The following is a 13,334-nucleotide window of genomic DNA, read 5'->3' on the forward strand; positions in this document are numbered from 1 at the left end:
CTTACTTAGTGTTGGGATGAAAGGTATGAGCCAAGCCTAGTTGAGAAAGACTTCTGGGGAATCTTTGGACTTATGGACACACACATACTAGCAGGAGCTAGTCACTTTAAACAGTACAAGTCAAGAGTTTTTTCACAACAAAGTATAGGCTTAACGAAAACAACCCTAGAGTTTTGGAATATGACATCAACACTTACTGCTGCCTGTAGAAACAACTCAGAACACATTAGGGGCACAGCGGTTAAGAGTCTGACTGCTCGTGCAGAGGATCAGGGTTTGGTTCCACCCATAGCTATAGTGCCCTACTATCTGCAACTCTAGTTTCAGGGATGCGGTGGTTTCTTCTAACCTCCTCAGGCACCAGTCATGCAAAAATATTTATCTTTCTATTATAAAATATTTATATTTCATCATTATCAAACAATAAAACAAAACAGCAAAAGCATACAACTCCAATGAAGTCACCACAGACACTTACCAGAACGAGACAGGTATCTACAAGAGAGAAGGTGCCAGAGCGCCCGATGCCTGCACTGCAATGGATCACTGCAGGCCCATGGTCAGGGTTCAAAGAACCAGATTCTCTAACTTTAAACAAGAAATTTAGGAATGAAGCTGGTGACTCTGGAACGCCAAAATCTGGCCAGGTGGTATAATGAAAGTGAGATATGGTTCTGGTTTCACCACTCTGAAATGTGAAAGTCAAGGGGAAGTTAGTTCTAGTATTTTTCTTATATAAACACAGAGTAATTGATGCAGAAACATAATGTGTTGGGAATATATAAAAACAACAAGAATAAAAACCGAAGACAAACACAAGAAGGTGAAACACTTGGCTTACATAACACAGCCCTGGGTTATACATCCCTCTCTGGCTCAGTCCCTGCTGTCGAATAAAACTGGGTGTGATAGTGCATGCCTGTAATTCCAGCAATCAGGGCACAGGCAGGATGATTAGAATGTCAAGGTCATCTTTGACTATATATGGAATTCCAAGGCCAGAAAAGCTGGACATGAGAATACCAAACTGTGGACCTGAGAATACAATCACGGAGCTGTACTTATCATGGGTAAGAGGCATGTCCACACATCTAAAAAGTAGATGTGCACATGCACCTATCCTGTCTTCTGCAAAGCTGTGTGGTTAGAACATTCCGTGTCACTTACCAGCTCAAACAGTATTTCACTGAATAGACTAGACACATACTTGAAGTCAGCTTGGCCATATTTCCTTATCTTCTTGTTATCCTAGTTTCTACTGACAACTGAAACACTCTACCTCATTTTTCTTGTTTCTTTGATTTTTCTGTGTAGGCTTGGCTGTCTTGGAAGTCTTTGCCAAGCTGGCCTCAAACTCTGAGATCTTTGAGATCTGCCTTGTGGATGCTGGAATTAAAGGTGTGGGCCACCATCACCCAGAGGTTTTTTGTTTTAAAAAAAAAAAACTTACTCGGGCTGGAGAGATGGCTCAGAGGTTAAAAGCACTGACTGCTCTTCCAAAGGTCCTGAGTTCAGTTCCCAGCACCCACATGGTAGCTCACAACCATCTGTAATGAGATCTGATGCCCTCTTCCGGTGTGTCTGAAGGCAGTGACAGTGGACAGTGTACTCACATACATGACATTAATAAATAAACCTTTAAAAAAAAAATCTTACTCTATCGTGGTACAAGCAAAGGAGATGCGTGGGAAAGCGGGAAGGAAGCCTCTGAAAGCGTGTGTGACAGCAGCACAGGCAGTCTGCTGTGCAGATGTGTCAAAGAACTTGCCAGGGAACAGTCAAGGACATCTGTAGAAAAGACCCACATCAGGGTCCTGGGATCATATGCCACCTATTTCACCATTTCCTTCACACCTCAGTGAACACTTCTGTGTGGTCATTTATATTTCAACTGTAGGTAAGTTCCAGGAACTATCATTTGCACCTATTTGGCATGAGTACGCATCCATACTTTCCTTTGATCTCCACAACAGTCTGCAAACATACAATTTCCATTTTATATGAGGTGAATTATACCTCCACTGAGTAGCAGAACTGAAATGTGAATCCGGTTCACTCCAGTCATCCTCTTTTTATTCCAGTACCAAGTTGCTTTGTATCTTCTTGGTGATGCAGACTGAACCACAATCTGACAAGCACTCTAAGAAGATTCCTCACACCTCAGCTATACCCACAGCCCACTCATATTTTAAGTTTTGGTTCGTGGGACTGAATATAGGACTAGAGTAAACTATAAACAAGTCCTCAATCCACATTATACTTATAACATCCCCTCCTGTATTTTTAATAATTACTTGCTTCCTTTTAAAAACTGTAATTATTTGAAACTGTATGTATATTTGTGTGTCTGTGTGTATCTATGTGCATCACATATAGACTGTGGAGGCCAGAAGAGAGCACTGGATTCCCTAGAGCAGGAATTATAGGCAGTGGTAAGCTTCTTGACATGAGTATTGGGAACCGAACCTGGGCCTTCTATAAGAACACTGAGCCATCTTTCCAGCTCCAACGGTTAATTTTCAATTCTCAAATATTAATATTAACCTGAACATTGTAATTCTTTGATTTTAGAGTTCTTCAGAATGCTTAAGAGTTACTTTAGACAGAAATACAGTCTAAAAACATGTTAACACCCAGATACTATTACAAATATCCAAAAGCAAGTATAGTACCAAGTCCCAAGAATTCTTAAAACCATCAGATAAAACTGAAACTTTGAAACAAGAAAAGCCTTACATTGATATTTTCTAACTGTAGTAGATGTACTGTATAATATGATTTCACATCTTCAGATAAGAGCTTCACGCTGAATCCTGTTTCCTTAAACACCATCTCTCGGTCATCCGTTGGCCAGTACTGTGCACATTTAACCTAAATGTAAGAATAGTTTAGACATGTTATAAAACCATAACAACAAACCCCACAAATTCACACTATACGCCTTCAGGCACTGAAACCTAAGAATGTCTAAGGCAGTTTAATGAGAAAATTTTGTAAAGTAGCTCCATAAAATGTTTCCTTCCCATTTAAAAACCATAAACATAAATGTTCATCAAAATATGCTATGCTTCTTTATTTTGAGAATCTCTTTATATAGCTGTGGCTGTCCTGGAACTCACTGTGTACATCAAGCTGGCTTCAAACTCACAGAGATCCACCTGCCTCAGCCTCCCACATGCTGGATATGCTACCATGCTCAAAAGTGTGCTTTTTTTTTTTTTTTAAAGATTTATGTATTCTATATAAATACACTGTAGCTGTCTTCAGACACACCAGAAGAGGGCAACAGATCCAATTACAGATGGTTGTGAGCCACCATGTGGTTGCTGGGATTTGAACTCAGGACCTCAGGAAGAGCAGTCGGTGCTCTTAACCACTGAGCCATCTCTCCAGCCCCAGATTACACATTCTTATCAGCAGCCTAAGAAACATCCTTTAAGTTAAATCACTGTTGTGGAATGCTGTCCTCCCAAGAAGGAGAGTGTGCTTCTGAACCCTAAGCAGCTGTGATTACCCATAGGAGATCTGTATATGACCGAGCCCTTTAACTATCCATTGCGGAGGCTGGGAGGAGCTCACTAGGTTTTTCTCTTTAGGGTCAGAGACCATTAACAATGGCTACTGGGACAAAGAAAGGTTTTCTCTTTTGTGTTTTTTGAGATAGGGTCTCACTATGTAGCTCTAGCTATCTGGAACTCATCGTGTAGACCTACTGGCTGGCCTTGAATTCAGAGATCTGCCTGCCTATAGACTGCTGGGACCAAAGGTGTACACCGCCATGCCCAGCTTTCAGAGTTGTTTTTCTTTGATAGTGCAGCCACTTATAGATTCCCTGTGTTGTTACAAATAATCTCACATCTACGCTACTGTAAGAAGTCTTATTCATCAGCTTGCCAAACTACGCTTGGGTGCAACTGTCTCTGTTGCTATCACTGATGCCCCACCTGGAGTTAACAGACATGTGCCTCAGGAAGCATCCACACACAATCTTATAGAAAGAAAGTTAATAGAATAAAACTACAAAGCAACACAAGAAACTACAGAAACCACAGATTTACACACTGAAAACAACACACCAAGCAAAAAGGAAACAAAAAAGAAAACATATCACTGAAAGAGAAATGGGCCACTGAAAACAAAAGATGTATAGAATTGAATGAAATATTTAGACACAACATTCCAAACCCTCTGGCTACAATGAATAAACACAGAAGAACGCTTATAGTTCTAAATACTAAGTAAATAAATACATCAGAGATATCTCAAATAGGCTAGCTATGGAAAAATGAGAAGCCACACCCAAAGGTAGTAAAGGTAAGAATTAAAGCCCAGCGCAGAAACTAATGAAATGGAAACTAGAGAAACAATACTAAGAATCAGTGAAACAAATGCTAGCAAATTTACTTTATGAATCCAGCATCACTCTAATAATGTCAAAGACCAACATACATAGAACATAACTGCAAGTTCTCAATATAATACTTGCAAACTGAATTCAAGACATAAGAGATCATTCACCATGATCAAGTGGGCTTCACTCCACAGACACAGGGGTGGTTCAACATATGTAAATCAACAATCGTACTTCACCACATAAATTGACTCAGGGACAGAAACCACATGATATTGAAAAAGACATCCCTTTATAACAAAAGTCCTATAGAGACTAGGAATAGGAAGAACATATTCCAACATAATAAAGGCTATAAATGACCAACCAAAAGCCAACATAACACCAAACAGAGAAAAATTTGAAATATGTTGGCTAAATCAGGTACAAGACAAAAGTTTTCTTCTTTCTCTACTCTTATTCAATATACTTGAAGTCTTAATTAGAGCAGTGAAACAAGAGAAGAAAACGAATGGGATACAAACAGGAAAGGAAGAACCCGGGGCTGGGGATTTAGCTCAGTGGTAGAGCGTTTACCTAGGAAGCGCAAGGCCCTGGGTTCGGTCCCCAGCTCCGAAAAAAAGAACCAAAAAAAAAAAAAAAAAAAAAAAAAGGAAAGGAAGAAGCCTATGCATTTTTATTCACAGATAAAATAATTCTATGTATAAGAGATCCTAAAGATTGCAACAAAATTCTAGATTGATTTGTCTTTGCAAAAATGTCAAGATACAAAATTAATATATAAAATCAGTAGTCTTTATATATGTCAATAACAAACATACTCACAAAGCATCAGGGAAAAAAGCTCATCCTAACTGCTTTAAAGAAGACCATGTAATAAACCTAGGTAAAGAAAAGTCTCTATAAAAGCTACAACAGTAAAGGAGGAAAAAAACCCAAAACCCTGAGGACAGTAGAAAATGGAAAGACTTTCTCTGCTCACAGGCTATATGGCTTAGCTGGGAAAATTCCTGCTTAGCAGGCATGAAGGCTGAGGTCCAGTCCCCAGTACTGACAAACAGAAAGAAGGAAGGAAAAGTATGTAGGCTAGTTAATATTGTAAAAAAGGCCAGACTATCCAAAGCAATGTACAGATTCAGTGCAATCACCATCAAAATTGCAATGCTATTTAAAAGTATATTTTAGAAAAATCTTAAAGCGCTTAGCCTGGCTGTGGTGGTACACACCTTTGATCCTAGTACTGCTCTTACAAAAATTCTAAAGGCCTGGGAGAAGGGCAATCCAAGTCTGAGAAAACAAAACAAACAAACATAAGGGCTAGAGCTATCACCATACATGGTATACTAGAGCCATAATAACAAAGGCAGCATGGCACACAAATCCATCCAATAGAAGGAGAACCCAGAAGAAGCCGCGGCAGCTTCACCCAGGTGCTTTCTGATGCAGCTGTCACTGGGGTGGGTGGGGTGGGGCAGATAAAAGCAGATCCTGAGGGTTCAGACAGTCCAGTCAAAACAGTTGGTCTCAAAAAATAGAGTAGAAAGCAGTGAAGAATTAACTCTGCTCCCCTACACACACACACACACACACACACACACACACACACACACACACACACACACACGGCAATGACTTTAACAGGACTCTACTCACTTAAGAAAATAATGCAAACAGATGACAGTAGAAACCTCATAAGATTAAGAAGTTTCTGCACAGAAAAGCAAGTAGTTAAGTGAACAGACCCTGCCAAATAGGATAAAATATTTGTTACCTGATTTTTCTGACAGACAACTAATAGCTAGAGTATATAAAGAACTCAAAAAACTAAACAAAAAGACAAACAACCCAATCAATAAATGGGCTAATGAAATAAACAGACAAGATGAGACATAAATGGCATTTATACTTAAGTGTTCAATCTAACTGGCTACTAGAGAAATGCAAACTTAAACTACATAGATAATCCAATCTCCCTCTAGTCAGGATGACAGTAGAAAAGACCTGATGGACAGAGCCATAAACGCCTTTAACTCCATCACTCAGGAGGCAGAAGAAGGTAGATCTCTAAGGCCAGCCTGGCCTACTAAGGAGTTCCAGGACAGCCAGGGCTACACAAAATAAAGGAAACCACAACAGTAACACCACTACGAACAAAAACCAAACCAAACCCCAAAACCTCTGCTGGTAAGGATGTGAGCAAAGGGGAGTTGTTACATGCTGTTGATTGAAAAGTAACTAGTCCACGGCTATGGGAATCAGTATGAGGGTTCCACACAAAACTGAAAGTAGACCCAGCAACATGACCCAGCTGTATCGCATCTGTGGACCTGACCACAGAACTCTAAGGTCAATGTAGGCCTATCACAGAGAGACCTACGTTTTATTAACATTTACAAAGGCACTATTCACAAAAGCTAAATTAAAAAATCAATTCAGGTGCCTAACAGCAGAAAAATGAATAAAGAAAATGTATATTTACAGAATGAAAACTTTTAACCAAAACCAACAAAGTTATGTCCTTTGCAGAACTATAGATCCAACTAAGATAATGCACCAAGTGAACTATGATGATCTCAGAAAGAAAAATACCGGGCTTTCTCTAACGTATCTATCTACACAAAATGAAAGTGGAAGTGGAACTATCAAGGAGTACAAAAGAGCCAAAGGAAGAAAGTGGGAGAAGGGGGCTGAGGAAGCAGGGCAGAGAACACACCCAACACATCTCTATGATACAGAAAGGTGCTTATGTAGCAGAATGAGACATTTACTACTACGAATCTATAAAATCCATTTTAAAACACTGTAGGGCTGGAGAGATGGCTCAGCGGTTGAGAGCACCCGACTGCTCTTCCAGAGGTCATGAGTTCAATTCCCAGCAACCACATGGTGGCTCACAACCATCTGTAAAGAGATCTGATGCCCCCTTCTGGTGTATCTGAAGACAGCTACAGTGTACTTATATATATAATAAATAAAATAAATCTTTAAAAAAAAAAAAAAAAAAACACTGTAAAGAAATGAAAGGATGGAAAAGCATCTATTGGTCCTGGTCAGAAATATCCTGGCCACCACAAGTCCAAAATAGTAAGTGAGCGTCCACCAAATACAAAATGTGCACGATGACAACCCCATGCGACACACCAGACCATCAGTGTTAAATATTACTCACCAGCCAGGCGTGTGGAGCAAGCCTTTCATCCCAGCACTCAGGGGGCAGAGGTCAGGATCTCTGTGAGGTTGAAGCCAGCCTGGTCTACACAGTCAGGACAGCTAGGGCTGGTTATACTGAAAAACCCTGTCTCAAAAAAAAAACAAAACAACAACAAAATACTCACCGATTCTTTCTCTACAGTTCGGTTTAGCATGACAACTGCTCTGGTCTTTTGCTGCCACACCATGAGCCAGAAATGGCAGCACGTGTTAGGAAGTGGGCCCTGTAAGGACAGAAGAGCACATCAGGGATGGAGCTGGAGAAGGACAAGGCTTTGAGGATGCTACTGGAATGCACTATTATAGTCAGTGGGTTAGGTCCTGATAGTAAATCAACATTTCAAATGCACTGAAATTCTAAATACAGTGTGCATTCAGTAATAGTTACCTCTGTGTAAAGACATTTTATTTACTTAGGCAGGAAAAGCAGCATATGGGAATACCTGGTATCTTTCAGCGTTAAGAGTTGGATAACTAGGTTCAAATACCAACTATAAAATACAGGTAAGACTTTGTCCCAAACAGAGCTAGCCTAGTTCACTATTTCTGATACTGTCTTATTCATATGGCCTTGCCGCCATTACCATAGGTGCCTACAGTACAGCACCTCCTGGCTGCTCACTTTCTAGCTACAAAGGCTATTAAGAAAAAGGAAATCTGTCTCTTTCCGTTTGCATAACAGACAGGTGATATGTCACAAAGATCATCAGGAGACCTGTGAAATAGGGAAGTGTGTCATCAATGCCCAACCAACAAGCCCAAGTCAACACAAAAGAACTTGCAGAGAAAAATAACCATGAAAGTACCTACAAATCAGTTTGTCATGCCTAGGATCACTTGGCAGAGCTAAAAGTGAGTAATAGTTCATATTACAAAACGCAATGGAGAAGGAAAAATCAAATATATACTTCCAATTACTTTTACATTTGGTAGTTAGGAACACTAATGATAGGGTTAAAAAAAAAAAAGATGAGATGAAAAAGCATGTACAAACTGTGACTTCCTTTCCTCCTTTGTGTAGGGCTGGAGACAGAACCCTGGGCCTCAAACACGCTAGGCAGATGCTCTACCACTGAGCTTTATAAAACCGACCTCCTCCTTACTAACTCTGAGTGAAGGCTGAAACAGAACCAAGTTCCACTGTTCCTAAAGTAACTGCAGCATGTAACCAACTCCCAGAGCATGCAGCAGACTTCAGTGTCAGGAGCGGGAAGAACGGAGCTGTACTAACAACCCAACTGACACTGAAATCATCTTTAGGGCAGATGTAGTTTTGGTATACAGTCAATACTTAAATACTGCTCAAAATATATTGCTTAAATAAATAAGCTCTAAGGTTAACCTGTTTTTAAAAAAAAAGACTAGTAATGTGGGATATGACAACCTTACATTAGAGGATACTATTCTCTCCATCCAGTGTACATTATCTACTTACAATATAAAATACACAGTTGAAAGGTGAAAAAACAAACCACATCCTCCCTTCCAAAACGAACAAGAGAAAATCCCCAGTAAAATAAATGCCTTTTTCTTTCATCTTAAAGAAAAAAACCATGCCCCCCCCCCCCCGGAGAGATGGCTTGAAAAACAGAAGCAACAAAAATCACTGATCCAATAATTACTATTTCTTTAAAAAAAAATTTATGTATTTATTTATTTATTATAAGTACACTGTAGCTGTCTTTAGACACACCAGACAAGATCTCATTACAGATGGTTGTGAGCACCATGTGGTTGCTGGGATTTGAACTCAGGACCTCTGGAAGACCAGTCAGTGCTCTTAACCACTGAGCCACCTCTCTAGCCCTACTATTTCTAATAAAAGCGGCAACAACAACAACAAAAAAAAAAGGCACAATAAATAATTGAGTTGTTAGGTACTATATGAGTGCACTGGATAGTTTTATATTAACTTAACACAAACTAAAGTCATCTGAGAGAAGAGAACCTCAATCAAAAAAATGACTCCATAAGATTGGGCTGTAGGCAAGTCTGTAGGGTATTTTCTTACTTAGTGATTGACTGGGGAGGGCCCAGCCCACTGTGGGTGGTGCCATCCCTGGGCTGGTGGTCCTGGATTCTATAAGAAAGCAGACTACATAAACCATGAGGAGCAGCCAGTAAGCAGCACCCCAACATGGCCTCTGTATCAACTCCTGCCTCACATGAGTTCCGAGCTCTCATTATTTTTGATAATGAACTGTTATATGGAAGTGTGAGTGAAAACAAGCCCTCTCCTCCCCAAATAACTTCTGGCGTGGTGTTTCATCACCATAGTAACCTTAATTAAGCAATGAGCTTTCATGAAACACCACTTTCTAGGTGACAGATGGACAGACAGAACAGATAGTACGAATATAAATGCTTGGGGAGATAAATCATTTATACAAGGCCGTGCAACACCTATAAGAAAACAGAGAAGGAGCAGGTGTGGTGGTGCCTTTAATCTTAGTATTATTAGTCCAAGGCTTCTCAGGCCTACACGATGAAACCTGTTTTTTTTAAAAAAAACCAAGAACACAGTAGAGAAGGAACTGTAGCTTCAAATTTTGGCTTCATCTTACCCACTGTTATGACTGTATGACTTAATTACATTCTTCCTCTGAAACATAAGATAGTAATAACATTTAACAGAGAGGCTGTTAAAAGGTTAAATTATACAAAACATGCAAAGTAGGGAGATGTTACAAAGCTGCCTTTTATTATGTTTATTTCTTTTGTGTGTGTACTAGGGAGTGTGCATGTGGATGTGTGTGCTACACGTTAGAGAGTGCAGCAAGTCAGAGAACAACTTGGAAGAATTGGTTCACTATACCGCATGGGTTCCAGGGACTAAATTCAGGTCGTCAGGCTTGGCAAAAAGCACCTTTACTTGCTGACTCATCTTGCCAGCCCACAAAACAGTTAACTCTTTTTAAAAGAATGTGAATGTTCATAGTAGTAGGGTGTTTGTCTACATAATTACTGTGAAATAGGCCCCCATGAATTGAGACTGGCCTTAAACTTCTGCTCCTTCTCTGCCTGGGATTACAAGCATGTATTACCGATTACCAGGTATGGTTTTTTTGTTTTGTTTTGCTAAAGAAACCTGTTTTATTTAAGCAGTGGCTGCCAAAGTAGTTCTCAGTCTTTGGATGAACAAAGGGTAGTTTTAGTGTTATCAGCGGGATTTTTGCAGATTCTGTTAGAGCAGAGCGCACTTTAGGTTACAGAAGTTGCGAGCTAAGGTCTCAGGCAGGGGACACACTTCAGACCTAACAGACCTCACCTCCATGTGTGTGAGGTTCCTTAGATTCTACCCTACCAAAAGCAAACACAGTAACAAAACATGGTCCCCAACATTGAAGTGGAGAATTGGGGACAGCTAAGAGAATCATAAGAAAGACCTGCCTTAGGGACTAAGAAAAAGAATGAAGCAGTGATACAGAGGGAAATGGCAGAAGGAAGAGCTGTATTAGGAGTAAGCAGCCATCTGTCCTGGTCTAGCTGTAAGATGTTCCCCCCTTGGGCTCAAGTGTTACAGGCCTGACGTAATCTGATGGATGCTTGGGAGGGCTCTGGCCTAATCAAAGCTTAATCTGTTCATAGGTTAGTGTGCCAGCACTAGGAGGCAGTGACTAGCATGAGGAAGCAGGTCACTAGGGAATGCCCTTGTCACATAGCTCTTTTTCTGTGTCTTGGCTGCTACAATATGATGCCTCACCTTAGCCTTAAAGCTGATCTCAAACTAAATCTCTGGAAATTAGAGGCCAAAATAAATGAATTTTCCTCTTCAATTTCCCTTCAGGTATTTGTCACAGCAATGAGAGCCTAACTTAAAAACATGCTTTTTTGGGGTTGGGGATTTAGCTCAGTGGTAGAGTGCTTGCCTAGGAAGCGCAAAGCCCTGGGTTCAGTCCCCAGCTCCGGAAAAAAAGAACAAAAAAAAAAAAAAATGCTTTTCCACACTCTCATGCTCATTCTCAGTAGAAAGTACTTTTTTAGCTCTGAATATTGATCTTTTTAAAAAAAATCCTAAATGATTACAACTATATATAAGATAAACGTCACTCACTATATAACAGCAAATTAAAGTTTACACTCCCTATCCCCATTAAAGATTGCTACTAAAAGGTATGTGTATGATTAATTCATTCAACCCACGTCAACCCTTTCATGTGGATTCTCAGGTCAGTTTCTCAAACACATTATAACCACTGAGTATTATATACTTTATTTAGTTGTTTATTTTCAATTCACTTCATGAAGAAAAACATACTGGGTCCAAGTTAAAGAGACTTCAAGGGATTCAAATTATAAACAATGAGGCTATTAAACTTGTGACCATAGACGGAGGAACACGAGTCCAGGAACTTTCAGCTTATTATTCTTAGCCAGCCCAGACACCCAGCAAAGAACTAGAACTGTCTGTCCTCACACTAGCCTCAGTGCAGCTGAGTTACTTCTCCATCTTCTGGATGTTTAGCTACAGTACCAGTGCGGGCAAACCTGTTTCATAAGCTGCACCTACTGGCATGAACACTAGCAATCCCACAGTGGCAGGCAGGGTACGGTTATTCCTGCGAGTTCTGTGGCACCTCAAGGGGGTGCCAGCAGGAAGCAACTCATCACTCTTCTGTGGATGAGCAAAGGAGTAAGGAGGACTCCTAAATACTCCCCACTCCTAGGTGTAAACTGTGACCTTAGGAGAAGGAAGGTTGGGAGGCAGGGGCAGGACAAGATCTGAGGGTGGGATGAGAGGAGACCTGAGGGAAGGCTGCTGCATCCTCCATGGAGGCTTGCTCAGTGCCTGGACCCACTCTAAAATCTATGCTACAGATGAACATAGCATCTTTTCAAATGTGTATTCTCGAGGTTTCTTTTGTTCTATGAATTGTGAATTAATATCCTTAACAACGTTTACACAAGACTGTTTCTCCTTCCTTTTAGTCATAGGGAACTTCAAGTGAAACCTTCTATTTCTCTAGCAGAGAAAATTGCAATAGCTCACAGGTACATTAGTCTGAACTTTAAAAAAAATTACTTCACACTTTTCTCTGTCTTTCAAACAGCAGATTACATTAATCTCTTGGCTTTTTAAAACCTCAAACATGGTGCTACAACAGTTAAGGACAATTGCTTCTCTTCCAGAGGACCAGAGTTCAGTTGTAAAACTCACAACAACCTATGATCCCAGTTCTAAGGGCCACTTCTTTTGGCCTCCATGGACACCCTGTGCACATGTACATATATACATATACACAGAGACACATAATAATAAAATACAATTTAAAACTCTCAGATATTATAGGTTATACCTCTGGACATTTTTTGACTGGGAAAAATGACAGTGCTTGTTGCCGTCTAAGCTCTGATGATCTCAGACTGAAACACAGCTCGTGCACTGTGAAGGCCGGCATGAGGAGCCGCTGCGGAAGGTTAGAAAAGGCAGGCGCGCAGCAGTGTGCAGATGTCTAGGCTCTGCAGACGGTCAGACCCTATCCTCAGCCTACATGGCTGTACTCTCTCAAAGTAATATTCACAGAACAGAGAAGGATAGAAAAGAGCATTCGGGGCCTCCCTAGTTCTTCATCACAAGTTAGGGGAAGAGATACCCCAAGCCATTTCAAAAGAATTTCCTCCATTGAAAACAACCCTGAGATTTCACCTCACACCAGTCATAATGGCTAAGATCAAAACTCAGGTGACAGCAGATGCTGGCGAGGATGTAGAGAAAAGGGAACACTCCTCCATTGTTGGTGGGATTGCAAGATGGTACAACCACTCTTGGAAA

The 13,334-nt window shown here is 40.4% G+C and overlaps 2 protein-coding genes across 4 annotated transcripts in view; one reads left to right on the top strand and one right to left on the bottom strand.

Moving 5' to 3' along the window:
• The window catches only part of Ptpn2 (protein tyrosine phosphatase, non-receptor type 2), a 64,722-nt gene that overhangs the window by 16,222 nt on the left and 35,166 nt on the right, over nt 1-13,334 (bottom strand). For all 3 annotated transcript variants that reach the window (NM_053990.3, NM_001414231.1, XM_087592060.1), the window contains 3 exon segments: nt 479-688; nt 2,737-2,871; nt 7,687-7,785. In NM_053990.3, coding sequence (NP_446442.1) covers nt 479-688; nt 2,737-2,871; nt 7,687-7,785 — 444 coding nt within the window.
• Nucleotides 1-13,334, top strand: part of Tmsb10l1 (thymosin, beta 10 like 1) — a 98,628-nt gene that overhangs the window by 11,858 nt on the left and 73,436 nt on the right. The gene's annotated exons all lie outside the window — the stretch shown is intronic.

The sequence above is a fragment of the Rattus norvegicus genome, chromosome 18 (assembly GCF_021556685.1).
Source record: "Rattus norvegicus strain SHRSP/BbbUtx chromosome 18, alternate assembly SHRSP_T2T, whole genome shotgun sequence".
Taxonomy (NCBI): Eukaryota; Metazoa; Chordata; class Mammalia; order Rodentia; family Muridae; genus Rattus; species Rattus norvegicus.